Source organism: Sorex fumeus, unplaced genomic scaffold (genome assembly GCF_029834395.1).
Source record: "Sorex fumeus unplaced genomic scaffold, SorFum_2.1 ptg000149l, whole genome shotgun sequence".
NCBI classification, from domain to species: Eukaryota; Metazoa; Chordata; class Mammalia; order Eulipotyphla; family Soricidae; genus Sorex; species Sorex fumeus.
Genome location: NW_026606206.1, coordinates 5,701,511 through 5,720,510, shown reverse-complemented (window position 1 = coordinate 5,720,510; position 19,000 = coordinate 5,701,511). Strand labels below are relative to the sequence as shown.

The following is a 19,000-nucleotide window of genomic DNA, read 5'->3' as shown; positions in this document are numbered from 1 at the left end:
GTAACATCAAGTCTCACGACAGTGCTACAGTGCTACATTATAGTGGAGACACTATAATAAGCTGTTTGATTTTAAATATTATATTTTGAATTATAATTTTTAAGTGTGTATATCTTTTGTTGGATACAAAGCATGTTCAAATGAATCATCTCATTTAATCTTCAATAATCACTTTGGGCCTGGAGAAATAGTACAGCGGTTAAGGTATCTGTCTTGCACGTGGCTACAGCCATGACCATAGTTTGAATCGCAGCACTGCATATGGTCCTCAAGCACTGACATGTGTGGAGCCAGGACTAATGCCTGAGTACCACTGGGTGTGGCCCCCAATAGCAATAATGTTAGCTTCTCTTTGGATTCTATAGAGCCTTATTATGGTTTGAAAACATTTTATTTTTTATAAGCAAAGTAAAGAATCCAGCCTCTAGCAGCCAATTTGACTGGGACGGTGGGGGGCAGCCTAAGTGGGGTTCAGGAGGCTTACGGGGTAGTGCTTGAGGGGTGGGCGCTTTAGGGCTACTCCCAACAGTGTAATGCCTGGGGAGGGCCATGTGATGAGGGCCATCAGACTGAGGTTGGAAGCATGTTTTGATATACCCATGTTTTGATTTAAAAAAAACCAGAGCTCACTGGTTCCTGGCAACTGATTTGATAATAAAATGTGCTCTGAAGTTCCAAATGCCTAACAAATGAGTCCAGAAGTCAGCCTTCTCTGAAGCCAGGGTATTGCTGGGTAGCAAGCTCATTCCTGCAGATGAGTAGACCATGGAGAGCAACAGTCCTGGGTCCTTTCCAGGAGGCCCATGACGGAGATTGAAAACTCAACAGGGTCAGTGTGGGAAACTCCTTGAGGAACAGGTTAGCATAAACAAGATGCTTAGAAATCCACGTAGCATTGAAGATGCCTCAGGAAGGTGGAGATGTTCATATGCAATACTCTAGCATTTTCCATCATAGCAGGCAGCTGAGCAGTAGGGTTTGTGGCAGGTAGGAGGAACAAGGACCCATACAGCAACAGGAGGCCATCAGAAACAAGTGCCAGCACCCTCTGTGTGGCGGAGCAAGACCTTGCCAGTGAGGGACCAGGGTGATCAGGAGAGAATAGTGTACAAGAGTCCCTGAAGAATTCAAAGTCAGCTTCATGAAGACAGCATGGAGCTGACCTGACAACCATTTGGTCTCACAGCACAGGAACTTGTCTCTACCACTCCAACTTTTTGTTTTTATTTTTTAATTTTTACTGATTGAGGTCCTGTGATGTACAATATTGTTAAATGATTGTTTCCCATGTACGTAATTCCGGTACTACACCCATCTTCAATGATGCTCAGGGGTTACTCCTGGCTCTACAGTCAGAGGACCACATAGGATACAGGAGATCAAATCCAGCTTGCTATGTGTGCAAGTCAAATGCGCTATCCGCTGTACTATCACTTGGATTTTTTTTTCTAATGGTCCCCTGAAATTCAACACCAAGAGAGCCTCTACCTGACTACCTACTGCAGGTTCAATGACTTTAAGTGAGAATGTCTCCATTGAAATGGAAGTTCAAAGTTTCAAGTACTCTGGTCTGAGGGAGTACCTCTGACTCGCTGGGGAGGAAGTAGCCTGGTGCCTTTGCCCTGGAACCAAACTCTTCTGTTCTTTCTTAGGCTGTCATTCTTCCAGAACTGGACAAGAGGCCTTGATTGCAGGGGCCTGGCCACTGTGTACTTGTCAAGGTTATATATTATCAGACAAAAGCTACAGTGTCCATCCGCAGGCCACGTGGGAATATTTTAGTCAGTTCTCTCAATCACCACAAATTCCATAATGGGATCTCAAAGTTTGTATGTTTAACTGTGATTTAAAAAAAAAAAGAATAACCATTCATATCGATTTTTCTATTTTAACCCAAGGTATTCTTCAGCAGAAATAAGGAAACAATTTACGCTGCCACCAAATCTTGGCCAGTATCATCGACACAGCATTAATACCTCTGGCTTCACTTCTCTTCAGCTAGTAAGTATAAGTCGGCCTGGACTGCTGGTTCCCCTGAACTCTTCCCGCTCACGGCTAACTTCTGACTTGCTCTGGCATTTTTTTTAACCTCTGTTTTCCTCTCTCCTTCCTTCAAGCAGAAACTTGAGTACAAAACAGACCTCTGAGGGTTTGCATTTCAAGGAGCCTTTTAGATTTGGTGGACTTCCATTTTGATTTTGATTTCACTGACATTTTGATACCTATTTTGGGAAGAGAACAAATAGTCTGAAACCTTCCCATCATTAATAATGTGCATTGATTAAAAAAAATCTATCTATCCCCAAATCTATATCTATAGATATAGACTCCAAAGTCTATATATACCTATAGATATACATATCCCCAAATATGAAAATATACAAGATACAAACCATATATTTTTTTAAATGACAGGAACAGATTCAGTTTATTTATTTATTTATTTTGCCTTTTGGGTTACACCCAGCGATGCACAGGGGTCACTCCTGGCTCTGCGCTTAAGTAATTATCCCTGGCATTCTCAAGGGACCATATGGGATGCTGGGAATCGAATCCGGGTTGGCTGCGTGCAAGGCAAATGCCCTATCTGCTATGCTATCGCTCCAGTCCCACAAACCATATTTTAACCTGATTTTTAGGGAGTATAATTTGCATATAATGACATCCATTCATTTTAGTTGTACAGTTTGTTGAATCTGGTTAACTTACTGTTATTCAGCCTTTTCTCTGACCCTAAAAAGTCCTGTATGGGCTTGTGTAATTTCTTTCTTTTACTTTCCGGGGTGCTTTCCTCTCTCTGGAGAAGTCCAGTTTCTGTCTTGAATGAATCACTTCTCAACTCTCTTGTGTTAATAAAATTTCTTTACTTGAAAAAAAAATTTTTTTCCCCTTGCATCCCTCCACAAGTCTGTCTCACTTCCCAGACCTCAGCTCCTGGCAATCACTGAGATGTTTTTGTACCATAATTTTGCTTTCTCTGCAACTTCCTATCTTTGGACTCAGTACCAAGCCTTCATTTTAAAACACAACACCCTTTCTTAGATGCAGGAAGATTGTCTGTGTTGTTCTGTGACCTCGTATTCTGGGTGTGCTGATATGTGCAGTCATGCTTGAGGCCTAAATGCCAGCCCTATGTCTAGCAGCAGGACTTCAGTGAGAAGGTTTCTGCAAAACCAGAAGTGAGTGCTCACTTCCTGTGCCTGGTGGGACCACCCTCTCTGTGCTCACTTCCTCACCCTGTACAGGGGTGCTTTGCTTTCTTGCTTCTTCCAGCGGTTATCTTGAGGAGGTTAGTTTTTTTTTTTTCTCACTTACTACTTCAAAACCACTTCTGCTCTTAGAAATTTTGTAACCTTCCTCTGGGTTTCCTGGGTTTCCTGTTGCCGCCATTTTCTCTCCTCTTAACAATCTACCCGCGGAATAACTGTAGCTTTCAAAGGTATGTTCATGAGAGTGATTTATGGTCATTTCAATAGGATAAGGTGTTTGTGTCAAGGGGCTGGAATCATGGGACTGAAAAATATCTATAGCACCTTTTACTGCAAGAAGTGCAGTGGTGCCTTTCTTTTAGAAAAAAAAATCTAATTATGACTTGCTAAGATGTTCCTCCTATGAGTACTTTTTTCTGTTTCTGACGTTATGGTTAAAAGAACGTCAAGGGAATATGGTTCGCGTGTGTTGGGCGAGATGAGATCAACTTAACTTTAAAAAGTAAATTTAAAAAACAAATATATTTCATTGAGAACCCAAAAAATGTAAACTTCCAAATGAAATTGTGTGGTTTTGAATATGCACAAGTTAGTTATAAATTGACTGGTGCACCTTTTGTATTTTAAGCAATGTGTGTGTTGGCCGGTTGACGGCGAGGAAAATTTGGTACTTGGCTCTTATTTTTGTGCATGGAGAAGGCAGACGTTGGCAACAGTTATCTTGAGAAATGGTGTGGACATCATGATTGGGAGGCTTTAAGGAAGTTCAGCTCGTAGACCTTAACCCTTTCTCTATGTTCTGTCTTTTACTTTGATGGTGTAGCCTTAAATTTCTTCAGGAGAGACATTTTTCCCCCCCTAAGCTCAGAAAAAATATTTAACTTGGGAAGAGTCACAGGGAAAAAACATTGCATCATATTTTCAGGTATTCTGGTTAAGCTGCTTCGGGAAACTTTGATGAAAGAATGTTTCAATGAATTAATTAGCTACGTGGTCAAGCTAACATGTGATTTGACTGCCTGTTTTCTGAGAGAAGTGGCAAACATAACTTAAAATGCATTTGGAGAATATGTGTTCCTTTCTATCATAAATTTTTTTTTCTGGTTTGCACATGATTCACCCTTAGACTATATTACCCTTAGATGTTACAGTTTAGTTTGTAGAGAACCTGTTCCCAGTCTTTGTCCAGCCTTAGCACAAATTCTTACCCCAGATCTTCTTTTTAACTGCCTAAATTTCAAAGGGCTGAGAAAGGTACCAGGAGAATTTCTGATTCCATATATATATATATATATATATATATATATATATATATCTCTGAAAACACTGAGCCTGTTCCTGCTTTGGAAAGCCCCTCCTTGCTTGTCATTATTTTTTTGTTTTTTTTGGGGGGGGGTCACACCTGGTGGTGCACAGGGGTTACTCCTGGCTCTGCACTCAGGAGTTACTCCTGGCGGCGCTCAGGGGACCATATGGGATGCTGGGAATCGAACCCAGGTCGGCTGCGTGCAAGGCAAATGCCCTACCCGCTGTGCTGTCGCTCCAGCCCCCTGCTTGTCACTATGTAATGTCAGAATGAAGTGATTGTTTTCTCTCTCAATTCATTTTCCCTAAAGAAGTTCTCTCCAACAGAACTCATCAACCCACATAGCAATTTTCTTTTTCCTTTAATTTTTTTTGTCTTTCATGAAAAGATAATGAATCATTTTCATTAATTTTCATTTCTGGCGAGGAAGATTACTTTATACCAAGCCTCACACCCTAAAGAAGAAGCTTTTAAAAACTTTCCTTAAATAATTGCCCAACTGACTCAGAGAGCCCAGTTGGTTGCAATTGAAAAATAAGACAGTACAATCTGACCTTTGTCTCACAGATTTTTATATAGTCACTGTTTCAACAACCCTGCGTGCAAGAACTTGTGATAGTCCAATTTTTGCTATTCACTTGGCTACACATTATTTAAAATCCAATCAGTTTTCAGATGGTTATTTTGCAAGAAACTCTGAATCTTCATAGAGCTGGGGTGAAGTCCATATGCCGTTTGATAGATATATTAATTTGAACAAGTTATTCTACTTCTGTGGACGCTTCAGTTTCCTCATTTGCAATATTGGATTAATAATGCCACCCCCATTTGAGTTAATATAGAATTACACCGGGGATGCTGTGTAAATAAATACTGCCTCGCATTGCTTGTCTGTGCCCTTTGTGGAGATACCATGAGAAATTAAAAGGAGAAGATGACCAGGAGAAAAGTTCAACTTCTGAACGACCTTGAAATTTTTTTTTAGAGAACTGATTACACAGAGAAGCTATAGAGGCTGCCAATATGCCAGATGCCCAGAGGAGAGAAAGACCATGATAATTATAGGAGGAAATGACCCGTCGAGGAGAGAGGAAAAGACTCTGAGGAAAGTTTTGAGCTCTTGCTGTACATTAGGGCATTTGGAAACATCCCTGTTCCCAGGCTTATCCTAGGGTTCAGTTGCAGAAGAATCTCCGTGTTAGAGGCTGGAGCAATAGCATAGCGGGTAGGGTGTTTGCCAGGTTCGATTCGTAACATCCCATATGGTCCCCTGAGCACCGCCAGGAGTAATTTCTGAGTGCAGAGCCAGGAGTAACCCCTGTGCATCGCCGGGTATGACCCAAAAAGATAAAAAAAAAATCCTGATGTTAAACTTGGGCCCAGGCATCAGTATTTCAAATTTCCCTGGACAGGGCTGGAAAGGAAGCTCAAAAGGCTGGAGCAGATGCTTTGCAGGAGAGTGTCCCAGGCTTGATTCCCAGCACTTTAGGGTTCCCTGAACACCACCTAGCACTCCTGGGTGTTGCCCCCTTCCCTCAAGCTAGACAAAAGTTCCTTGGAAAATATGACAGGTATTCTAGTGACAGGTCATTTAAAAAACAGTCGGAGGATCTGAAGATTTTGTCTGTCGACCCAGGCTTAAAAAGGGAGAGGGGAAGGCTTGGGACACCATTGGAGGGACCTGGGCTCTGGCGATGGGTGTGGTGAATGATGCAGGTGTGAAAGTGTAATTAACAGGATTGTAAATCCCGATACCTCAATAAAAGAGTTTTTTTAAAAGAACATGTATAGATAGAAATCTTCCAACTAGGAAGAACACAAAGGCAGTTTCTTTTGCTATCCTGCTTACTCTGGATTTTGCTGTGAAGCAAGGACTGTTCACTGGCCCTTGGAAGGATAGGTACTTAGAAAAATCTAGCAACTTCTGTTGTAAATCTGGTAAGTCAAATGAGAGGACACCTGTGTTGGGTTTTGCTTTTTTTTTTTTAACTTGTTATCTATGTTAACAGTGATGATGGTATATATACATATGTTTTTTAAAAGGTCAAGTATTTTGCATATTTGGAAGGGGGTTCTCCCAGGTGATGTTGGGGTGGGGGCCACTCCCAGCAGGCCCAGCCATTCAGGCTCTATGAGATGCTGCCCACGCCTGAGATGCTGGGGGACTCCAGTGCTTAGGCTCCAAGGTTCTACGTGGGAATATCCAGGGGGCCATGTGGTGCTAGGGATTAGTTGGGTGGATGCAAGGCATGTACTCTGTACTCTCTCCCTGTTCAGATTTTTCACTTTTGAGTAAAAAGAACACCCATCATCCAGAGCTGTTTTTTTTTAATCAGAAATGCTGATAGATTTGCCCTTGAATCTTTGAAATACAGACTTCTTTGTGGTCAGTGCCAGAGAATGGCCTTCTGTACAGAATTTCCTGCATGGAAAAAGTTGGTAGCCTTGACATTTCCCATCTCCTCGGCCATGTTTACAGGTGGCCAGAACCACACATCTCCCCAGTTCCCGTGTGCCTCTGCACAGACACAAAATTCACATCTTCACGAAAACCAAAGTCTAAAATGCTAAAGTTAATTTCTGGTTCTATAGAGCAGAGGGGAGGGATGGCGTCGCAGAGGAAAGGGTTAGGAATCTATGTGTAAGGTAGAAAGGCAGATTTGAGATGCTGCATGGTCAAAATGCTGACTTACATTTTTTTTAGAGAGGAAAATGACCTATTTTGAAAAAATGAGAAAAGTTTCTAAGTGAAATGGAATAAACCAACTGGACCATAATGTCTCTGGCTAAAGTAAAACCGCATCCTGGATGTATACCAGAACACCATGGTTACCTGACATGTTTGTATATAACATTAGTTGAAAAGAAGTCTGATACCGTAGAAAGCCTTCATTTTTGTCATGCATTTAAACTTCTGTGCAAGACAGCCAGCTTTTCCTGTGACCGCAAGAAATGATCCAAAAGATAATTACTTGCTAAATCTGATCCTCTTCTATTTTTCTGAGGCTGTGTTTCTTTCCTGCCTCCTCCTTGAAGGGATCCGGGTGCTCTTGGATTTCATTGATTTCACTGAGGAGACATGATGGAAAGTGCTGTGCTCAAGCCAGCAGCTGTGCAAATTCACAATGAAAACAAAATGGAAAAGTGGCTCGCTACGTGCAGAGCAGGGGGTGCGTTATTGCCATTCTAAAGCAGAGGGATTGACTCAGTTTTGGTGAAAAGACCGATGGCTGGATTCAGATGTCAGCACCTTCAGTGGGAGATTGCCATTGGTGGAAACAGGAAGCATTGCTCAATCTACCAGGAAGCTCCTTGATTCACTGAAGACAGAATATTCCTTTAGATAAGACTTCAACCCTGCTTGTCTAAAGAGAGTAGGGAGTTATAAGGGTGGTCCTAAGCATTCATTCATTCATTCATTCATTCACCCAATCATTCAAGAAATATGTATTGAGTCATTCTGTGCTGAAAACTACTTTGGGGCTAAGGATACAGTAGTGAGTATAACAAAGGGTTTATCCCATATAACCTACATTCTCGACAAGGGAAATAGAGACAAATAAGTGAATATAGGTAATATCAAGGAGTAACAAGTAGTTTGAAGAAAGAAACTCATAGGAAATAGTGAGTGAGGCAGAATGGGAACTGTCTGCGAAGCATGTGGAAAAGAGATACTTGGGAAAATTTCTGACTGCACTTGACAAGTGTCTGAAGTCATCAGGAATAGTAAATGCCAAGTCCCCAAGACGAGAAAATGTAGAGGGAAGTAGAGTGTGCGTAAGCAGAACGGAGTAGGAAGTAAAAGATGAGATCACAAAGAAGGCAGACATTTCTACCTTGATTAAAATGGGAAGCTACTGGAAGCATTTTGCATAGGCACAACACAATGTGATTTTTCTTTCTTTTTTTTTTGGAAAGGTGGCTTATTGGGTTCTTGTCATGGTGATAACTCTGGCTGACACTAGAGAATAACGGAGTGGGAAGGAGGTTGCTGTAACTCAAGAATGGTGCCTTGGAATAGGATAGACTAGAATTAGCATTTGCTGAGATGTAGTGAGCCTTAGAAGATATGGGAAGAGCAGATGAGATGGGCAACTGAAAGTTTTGAATGCGCTATGTTTGAGGGAACTCTTAGATCACCATATGGTGATAGTTGAGGTGTATTTGGGAAAAGCACCACGGGTGTTAGGGCAAATATTGAGTCTACTGGTATATTTCCAAATATTTTTCAAGGATGGCTGGAGCGATAGCACAGTGGTAGGGCGTTTTCCTTGCGCCCAGTCAGCCTGGCCGAGCCAGGTTCGATTCCTCCAGCCCTCTCGGAGAGCCCAGCAAGCTACCGAGAGTATCTCGCCTGCATGGCAAAGCTGGCAAGCTACCCATGACATATTCAATATGCCAAACACAGTAACAACAAGTCTCAAAATGGAGACATTACTGGGCCCGCTTGAGCAAACTGATGAACAATGGGAGGACAGTGACAGTGACAGAGTGGTGTTTAAAGTCATGAGACATCTGGAAGTGAAGGCAGAGGGAGAAGAGAAGGTCTTGTAGGACCAAACCCTACAAGAGCATTACATTACACTACCTAAAAAGTTGTTCTAAAAGGAGAGTGAGAAATCACCCCTACTTGCCAGGCAATGAAGAACTTCCTCCTATGTGAACTACCCAATGCTGGTACACACTGGATGGCTGGCCAGCCTCCATGTAAACAGTGCTTCAAGGACGGAGTGGTGCACCATGTCTAGGGCTGGCCAGTGACATTCAGTTTGACTGCTTGAAGGTCTTAGGTGATGTTATTTGTCATGAATGGTTAAGTAGATGCAGGGACACCTAGCAGAGGCTTCTCGTGGATGAGGGTATAAGGCCAGTGGATCTGGAGACATCATTCCTTCTCTTCCAGTTCACCCAGAGCAAATGAAACCTTGTCAATGCCAGAACTAGGCTGTGTGATTCAGACTGTCAGTTAACCTCCTTTTGGCAACACCTGAGTAAGTATTTGTATCAGCAAAGTTATGTTGCACTATAAAACACACTCTGTAAAATAGAAAACACACAGTCCTTTCTGACCTACAAACTGCACAAGAGCAAACTCATAATGTCTGGAAGCATTCTTATTAGGAAATTCGGGGGTGGGGCGGTATATGGATCTGCCTCGCCAAGCTGATAGGTCACAAAGCCATCACTAGAAGTAATGTCTTACTTAGGAGAACTTACAGACTTAGATGACTTTGCATTTTGTTTTTAAAAGTCTTTCTTGTTTCTCTTTTGATTACTTGGGGTGTTTTCCTTATATTATTTTAAAAGATGGTAGATACAAGGTATTCATGGTATAAGGTGTTTCTTTTTTACCCCCTTTTTATTGATTCACCATGAGATACAGTTAGAAAGCTTTCATGTTTGAGCTTCGATCATACGATCATCAAGCACCCATCCCTTCACCAGTGCACATTTTCCACCACCAATCTCCACCTCCTCATTCTACCTCTTTCCCTGACTGTCATGGTCACGGTCCTCCCGTTGTTCATCGATTTGCCTGAGCAGGCCCAGTAACATCTCCACTGGAGACTTTGTTGTTAATGTGTTTGGCATATCGAATACGCCACGGGGAGCTTGCCAGGCTCTGCCATGTGGGCGAGATACTCTCAGTAGCTTGCCGGGCCCTCTGAGAGGGGCGGAGGAATCGAACTCAGGTTGGCCATATTGCCTGTGTGCAAGGCAAATGCCCTACTGCTGTGCTATTGCTCCAGCCCAAGGCAATTTCCACAATACTCTCTCTCTACTTTGGTCCCACTACCACTCAAACCTGCCGAAAGGCAGTGTGAGACTATTTGTTTTGTATTGCTTGTTATGGATAAAATATAATGTCGCGTGGCTGCTCTTGCAGCCGCATGCTCTAGGAATTCTAAAATTTTAATATTTAGGGTCTGGAGAGATCTCTGCAAGGAGCTGCTTGGTTATGAGAGTCATATGTGTCTCTGGATCGTGGCCGTGTGGGAGCTTAAGTAGCCTGTGGCTGTTTGTGGGCATCATCTCAGAGTCCCATCGGGGAAGGGGGAAGGAGAAGGGCCGGCTCCTCCCCTGTCCCGTGAGGCCTGGCATTTGCCGCCACTGCCACTGCATACCTGGAGCTTTCATTGGGTTCTAGAAGATGGCGGCTGCTGGGATTCCTAGGGGGCAGGCGGAGAATGGCACCTGTTCCCAGCCCGACAAAAGTGCCCTATTATAAAATTTGGAGGCATCTCTGCAGCAGGCTGCTTGGTTCCGAGATTCGTGTGTGTGTCCGGTATAAGGTATTTTTGGAATGACTCTGGTACATATCAAAGATTAAACTAGTGTTTGATGTCCACTGACTAGGAGGTCACAACTTTATGTGTAAAGTTTATGTGTAAACTTTATGTGTAAAGTTTAGCAGCAGAGGAAACAAAATAGTTGATAGTCATCGAAAGGTTCCAGAGACCCTAAAGGGGTAAGGTCCTGCCTTAGGGGCTATCTTTAGAATAATTCTGACCACACACACACACACACACACACACACACACACCTAGGTTTCAAACTTCATCCCCCAGCAAAAGGCACCACTACTGTTACTCCACCATAGTTGTTTATCTGTATCTATATTCCATAACTATAATATGTGTTGAAACCCTCACAATTAAAGAGACTTCAGTTAGCTGAGAGTACAGAAATCTCCTGGTTCTTATTTAAATTTGTGAGAATACCTTGGAGATCTGAGTGGATAGGAACTCCATGTACTTGCCAAGGGTCTGACTAGTTGGCATCTATTTTGTTTGGAGAGAACAGTTTCCTCCCTTGCTGGTTTCAGTATGGGAGAAGTACAATCTTTATGTAGGGGGCACTCCTCACCAATGCTTGGGAGCCCAGGGACCACTCCCAGTTCTTCTGGACTGGCCAGGCCAGATGGATCCAGCTGTGTGGGATGGTTTGACCTGGCAGTGCTGGGAGCCAGCAATACTCAGGGAACTGTGTGGTGCTGCATATTGAACTTGACCTGTTGCATGCAAGGGTTGCATACGCCAACCCTTTTAATTTTCTCCAGGGGTCCTGAGAAAAAAAAGATTTTTATGCTGGAGTTGGTGAGGGTTTGGGGGCAACAAACACCTACCTCAGTGCCCAGGCCTCATAATTCTGTGCTCAGGGATCAGTCCTGGCAAGTGCTTGGGGGACAATATGTGTCCTGGGCATCAAACTAGGGTAGGCCATATGCCAGACAAGCATCTTAACTTCTGCACTCTCTCTCTCTTTCTCTCTCTCTCTCTCTCTCTCTCCCTGTCTTTCTCTCTCTCTCTGACCCCAATAAGCTTTTTAAGTGGAATCTTGTGTCTGAAGCTAGAACCATAGTCAATAATTCTGTCATTAAAGTTGATGTTTATAGTCTTCACTTCCAGAATATTCAGCCTCAAAAGTTTATGACCTTATGACGAGTTGTATATATTGCACCAGGCACAGTGCCAGGCAGTTAGCACTCATAGATGCTTCTATGTCCTTTATCATAGCTTTTTCATTCAAAAATAGCATTGAATATGTGTGAAATTGTGGCAGACTACACCATCTCTTGGTTTACCGAAGATTCATGTTTGAGACGGTGCTTAAAACTAGCTTCCTGTACTCTTCTGTATCCTAAATACTCACCTTAGTGGATTGCATTGAGTGGATACTTAGCCAATAATTGCAGAATGAGACTGTCAACTACTTTTCTCCCGTGGTTCTCAAATAGTGCGTCATAGAGGTAGTAGAGGCCTCTATTAGTGAGGTTTTCATCATTAGTAGCTTTTGATTTCAGAGACAAAAAAAAACTTATGTTTTACTGCACCTGAATCTGTTTTGTTTTATTTTGGGGACTCATCTGATGATGCTCAGGTGTTACTCCTGGGTCTACACTCAGAATCACTGCTAGTGGTGTTCTGGGGACTATAAGAGATCAATCCCAGGTGGGCCGCATACAAGGCAAGTGCCCTACCCACTAGACTCTCGCTCCGGCCTTGCACCTGAATTTTTCTTTCTGTTTCTTTTCTCACAAATGCTGTTTCTCCACAGAAGGCTGTATTTATGCATTTTGGGTGCTAGTAATACATTACTTAGATAGTGTTTTATTGTAAATTTTCAATACACACTAGCTGTTACTCTGCTTGAGTAATAGATAGTTTTTAAGATAATTTATATTTCTTGTTACTATAAATAATTATCTAATTCATTTCTTGTTATTGCTCTGAAGTGTCAATCTCAAGAGACACTATAAGTAGAACTTGCGATAGTGATGCTTTTGCTTCTCTTACTAACACCAATCCCTTTGCCTCGTGTTTTCATTATTTCTGGAACACAGATACTCCGAGAAGCTTGAGAGAGAGAGAAAGAACAAAAGGGAATACCCTGCCACAGAGGCAGGGTGGGAGGGGGTGGGGGGTGGGAGGGATACTGCGACCCATGGTGGTGGAAAATGAGCACTGGTGGAAGGATGGGTGTTTGATCATTGTACAATTGAAGCACAAAAATTTGTAAATCTACAACTGTACCTCATGGTGTTTCACTAACAAATTTTTTTTTAAAAAAATGTAAATGATGGAGAATGGGCACCGGTGGAGGGATGGGTACTGGATCATTGTATAACTGAAACCCAAGCACAAAAATTTGTAAGTCTACAACTGTACCTCATGGTGTTTCACTAATAAAAATTTTAAAAAAAGAAAATATATCTATACACATGCAAAAAAAATTATAGTTGTTAAGAACATGGGCTGGCCTAGATCTGACTTCTAGATGGGCTACTTGCCTGTTATAGAATCAGGGCCAATAATGAAATCTGTAGCCTTCTATATCCTCCTCTAAAAAATTAGGGATCAGAAAAAAATGTACACTTCTCAGAGTTCTAGTGAATATTGGGTGAGATCATGTCTAGAATGATCAAATGTAGAATTATCCTGATATCCTGAAACATATTAAATGTTCATTAATTATTTGGATGGATGAAAACATTGTTTTTAATGCATCGAAGATGCAGTTTCATCCTTTTAAATTGCAGTTATTTCAAGTCTGACTGCAAACTCTATGGGGTGGTTACATAAGCAGACACATTTGTCTGTGCCTAGTCGATGCCTTTTGTCTCCTCTGGCAGAGTCCCACGTTGTCCTATTATACATTCTGTCCCCACCTGACTCCTGCGGAGGTGACCTCTGGCCCTGTTAGCCCCTTCATTTTGAAATTACCCTAGGAAGACTATGGTTCTCTCCCTAGAGACCTTTGATCTCCAGAGAGAACAGAGGGAAGACTCCCCAACACAGCATGGGGAACCAGGAAGGACACACGTACGTGTCCTTGCTCCAATTTGCTGAACTGTTTCCTGGAGCCTTCTCTTCTGCCCCGTTCTGCCCCATTTGGCCCTGCTGGCATCAGCCCTTAAGCAAGTCCTCCCACCTTCAAAAAGCTCAGACCAGAAGTAGAGCCTGTGAGTGCTCAATGCTTTTCTTGTCTCCACTGTCAACAGGAATTCGAGGGGTGCTGAGGAAAGGGGACAGAGCATTCCTCTTTTCTTTCCAAAAACACCTTGTTCCTTCTTTCCAACCCAGATCCCCCACCTCTAGTTTGGTGGATGGTTTCAGAGCAAAGAAAAACCAGTTTTGTTAGCATGTCCTTTGGGTCTGTTCTTGCTTCATATCAAGGCAGTAGAAGTCAGGAATCTGCTTTGTCGGGGCTGGAGAAGCAGTATAGTAGGTTGGCACTTGCCTTGCAAGTGACTGGCGCTGATTCAACCCCCAACACTGCACATGACCCCCAGAGTCCTGCTGGGAATGGTGATCCCTGAGTACAGAGCCAGGAATAAGCCCTGAGCACCACCCGGGGCAGAGTTAGACTATTACCTCTTTGGACCACTGCCCCAAGTAGTAGTTTGTCATGAATGAGCCCCAACAAGCTGTTCATATTAGCATTAATACTATTACTATTTTTACGATATGCTATCTAGTTTTAGTAGCTATTACATAATTACTACATATTATATAAATACTGTTACATCATTACTAATAGTATTGATAATAGTATCCGTGTGATCTCTGTGATTCTCTTGCTTTCCTAAAGCAGTGATTCCTAAGTCTTTGCATATTATGGGCAAGAAAATGCATTTGTTTTTCAGCTTTTTTTTTCTTTTTGGGTCACACCCGGCAAAGGACAGGGGTTACTCCTGGCTCTGCACTCAGGAGTTACTCCTGGTGGTGCTCAGGGCACCATATGGGATGTTGGGAATTGAACCCGGGTCGGCTGCGTGCAAGGCAAACGCCTTACCCGCTGTGGTATCTCTCCAGCCCCTGTTTTTCAGCTTTTAATTTGACCAACTAGAGGAAAAAATGAATTACCTTCTACTTCTACCGTGTCTTTTATCCCCCTTCTTCCACTGCGGAAAAATATAATTGAAAAAGAACAATAACAACAATGACAAAAAGACATGAGAAAAGAAACTAAAAACCAGTTCTTTTAAAAATGGTCACATTTAGCGATAGGAGAAAACTCAGTCAAGTTGTCCATAGTTTGCCTGTTTACCTGCAGCCCAGAGCTGTACCATCATTCCAACACTTGTTGGAAATCATGGCCTTGGAGCGTTTCTGCACCAAGTCTGGGTCCCTGGGAGCTGTGATTCTATACAAAGTGTTTTGAGGAACCAGTTTAGAGAGTAACACTCTACCTAAATACTCAGACTGAAAGTGTGTTGAGTTGGCCAAAAAAAATCTGGGAAATTACCTCCCCTTGCAACTTCACCGTATTTGAGTCAACGTGGCCTCAGAGAGCTTTTGCAGGGGAAATTATAAAAATTCAGCAGTCTTGTGATCTCATTTTGGATCTCCTTAGGATTCCTCAGCAAGAGGCAATTAAGCGGAGAAAAATTCTGCCTTGGGGTGTGATTTTAATTACTCATCTCGTGTTCCAACTTGACTTTCCATGCTGCCTCTCCTCTCCTTTCCATATCACGGCTGCTGTGTTTGACAGCTCCACGTCATGACTGTGTGCCGAGCGTGAAGCGATTCCAGCGTTGGAAGGGAAGGAAGGGAAGGCAGGCACACATCGACGGCTGCCCAGCACTCCTGCTTGTCAACCACGCGAGAACCTCTTGTTTCTGTCTTCCTGTCCCTCCAGCCTCAGTTTTATGACCCGGTGGAGCCCGTGGACATTGAAGGACTGCTCATGACACACTTGAACAGCCTGGATGTGGAGCTCACTCAGGAACTGGGAGGTCTCACTGAAGACGACTTGGTCGTGGTCTTTACGCCAAAGGAATGTCGGACTTTGCAGCCCTCTTTGCCGGAGGAAGGGTAAATTGTTCTTTGTTATTTTTTTCAAATATATATATGTGTATATACATACATATATAATAAATCTGTATATATATTATATGTGTGTATATGTGTATATGTGTATGTACATATACATATATGTATACATACATTATTATGTGTGTATATGTATGTATACTGTGTATATGCATGTATATATACGTACATACATTATCATTATGTGTGTATAACATACATATACACACATAATGATAATGTATGTGTATATATATACATACATATACACGCATAACACATAATGTATATAATATAATATATATTATATGTTGATGGGTTTGGGGCTTGGGAGATGTACGTATACACACATAATAATAATAATGTATGTGTGTATATATACATACACATACACACATAACACATAATATATATAATATAATATATATATATTATATGTTGATGGGTTTGGGGCTTGGGAGATGATCAAAGGCCCGGAGTGGATGCTTTGCTTGCGGGATCTCAATCCTCTGAATACACGGTCTCCTGATCACCCCCGGAGTAACCACTGAGCACTGGAGAGTGTAGCCCAACCAGTCCACTTCTTCAAAAAATAGATAGGTTTGGGGGAGATAGTACAGCAGGCAGGGCTCTTGCCTTTATGCAGCTGAACCAGTTTCGGTACCCGACATCCCTGATGATCCCCTAAGGTCCGTCAGAACTGATCTCTGGGCGCAGAGCCAGGAGTAAGCTCTGAGCATCTCTGGGCCTGGCCCAAAAGAGAAGAACAAAAATAGATGGGATTTTGTCGAGGTCATGCCTATTTTCAATAAGGGGAGTGAATGTCCTTATACTAGACTTTCTTTTCAAATAACATTACTTAGACCCTTTAATATCACCATGAGATACAGCAGTAGGGCATTTGCCTTGCACGCAGCCAACATGACCAACCCGAGTTCGATTCCTCCGCCCCTCTCGGAGAGCCCGGCAAGCTACCGAGAGTATTCGATATGCCAGACACAGTAACAACAAAGTCTCCAATGGAGACGTTACTGGGCCCGCTCGAGCAAATCAATGATCAACGGGAGGGCCTTTACCTTTTACCTAGATGGTTTTAAAGTGGTTTGATAAGGGGCTCTGAGAAGCTCTGGAGGGCTAAGCCAGTTAAAAAGATGCTGTGGAACAAAGGCAGTGCTGTAGAGGAAGTTTCAGAGCCAGATCACCTGGGTATCACTGCCTACCTGGGGCTCACCTGAGGATGAGTCACATGGCCTTGCAAAGTATCAGTTTCTTCTGTTTTCTTTTTTTAAGTGTGAGTTTGTTGATTTGTAAAACTGTCAGGATCTTTCATCAGAATCATTGAAATGCCCGCATACAGAAAGATTTTAATGGTTCTTACATGAGAGGTTGAATCAAGGTACGAATATATTTTTAATCCACATTCATATTCATGGACCACCTAGCATATGATTCTGCCCCAGTTCATTGAGCATCTAGTATGTGTTGGGCACTGGTATTCATAGATGGATATGGAAAAGTTCCTCCCAATGAAGAAAGTTTTGTCAAATGGAAAACAATGAGAAGCTCCACTGAGTAAATGTGTTAGTCATTGTCTTCATCCAAGTAGAATTACCACCACGTGAAGCTCTGGGTACTTCCAGAGAGTTACTTGCACTTTCTTTTTTGTAGATTTAGAATAACTTTCTGTTAGAATTTATTTTCAAAACAAAACTCAGGCATGTCTGTCTCTGAAAAGTTTTGACCTTTCGATCTTCCCACAAAAATCCCAGAGTGGATCTCATGATGTGGGACTCTGATATGCTCATTCTATTAGCATTTGATTTCATCACCGCTTAAGAAAGCTGGGTAGAGGTGATACGGTCTTACTACAATCCTTTTTTCTCTTTCTTAAGTAGTTATTTTTCACATAGAAGATATGATCATGTGTTTAGTGTTTGCAGTTAGAAAATCCTCTCTTCCCAGAAAATAAAAACGCTGTGAGTCTTTGAGAATATTTTCCCCTAAAAAGGTTATTTCTTTTATAGATGTGACTTTATATACACATTCAATATGCCAAACACAGTAACAACAAGTCTCATGATGGAGATGTCACTGGGCCCATTCGAGCAAATTGATGGACATAATAATGGTCACGGTCCTCCCGTTGTTCATCAATTTGCTCGAGTGGGCCCAGTAACGTCTCCATTGGAGACTTTGTTGTTACTGTGTTTGGCATATCGAATACATCATGGGTAGCTTGCCAGGCTCTACGGTGCCGGCGAGATACTCTTGGTAGCTTGCCAGGCTCTCCGAGAGGGGCGGAGGAATCGAACCTGGGTTGGTCACGTTGGCTGCATGCAAGGCAAACGCCCTACCACTGTGCTATCGCTCCAGCCCAGACTTGGTGCTGAAAGGAGTCAAAGTGATACGCATAATACCCTACAGGTAATACCCTACAGTATTGTAAACCACAGTGCCTAAAAGGAGGAAAAAAGAAAGAAAGAAGTCCCTGCCCTAGAGGCAGGCTATATGGCAGGAGGGAAACTGAGACTTCAGTGGAAGGAAGTGGACACTGGTGAAGGGACTGGTGTTGGAATACTGTAGATCTAAAACTCATGAATAACTTTGTAATTCCTGATGTCACAGTCACTGTCCTCCCATTGTTTATCGATTTGCTCGAGCGGGCCCAGTAACGTCTCCATTGGAGACTTTATTGTTACTGTGTTTGGCATATCGAATACGTCACGAGGAGCTTGCCAGGCTCTGCCGTGCGGGCGAGATACTCTCGGTAGCTTGCCGGGCTCTCCGAGAGGGGCGGAGGAATCGAACTCGGATCGGCCATATTGTCTGCGTGCAAGGCAAATGCCTTACCACTGTGCTATCGCTCCAGCCCAATAAATATATAAAACTATGAAAAAAAAGTAAGGTGGAGTTCATGCCCAATTCAATCAGCTAATCAGTGACTGAATAAGTAGCAGTACTTCTACATTAAACAATGAATAAATAAATAAATAAAAAGTTTTAAAATCAAAAAAATTTAAAAAAAAGAGTGATCCCTGGAAACAAAGCCAGGAGTAAACCCTGAGCACAACTGGGTGTGCCCCAAATGCCACCCCCCAAAACATAATAATATACATAATATATAATAGCCATTATTTTTACCTTTGGTGAATAATCATTTCATTTCTTTT

At 42.4% G+C, this 19,000-nt stretch overlaps 1 protein-coding gene across 2 annotated transcripts in view; it reads left to right on the top strand.

The window, feature by feature from the left end:
- The window catches only part of DOCK8 (dedicator of cytokinesis 8), a 270,310-nt gene that overhangs the window by 60,448 nt on the left and 190,862 nt on the right, over positions 1-19,000 (top strand). For both annotated transcript variants that reach the window (XM_056106905.1, XM_056106904.1), the window contains exons 2-3: positions 1,899-2,001; positions 15,658-15,833. In XM_056106905.1, coding sequence (XP_055962880.1) covers positions 1,899-2,001; positions 15,658-15,833 — 279 coding nt within the window. The remainder of the gene's footprint in view (positions 1-1,898; positions 2,002-15,657; positions 15,834-19,000) is intronic.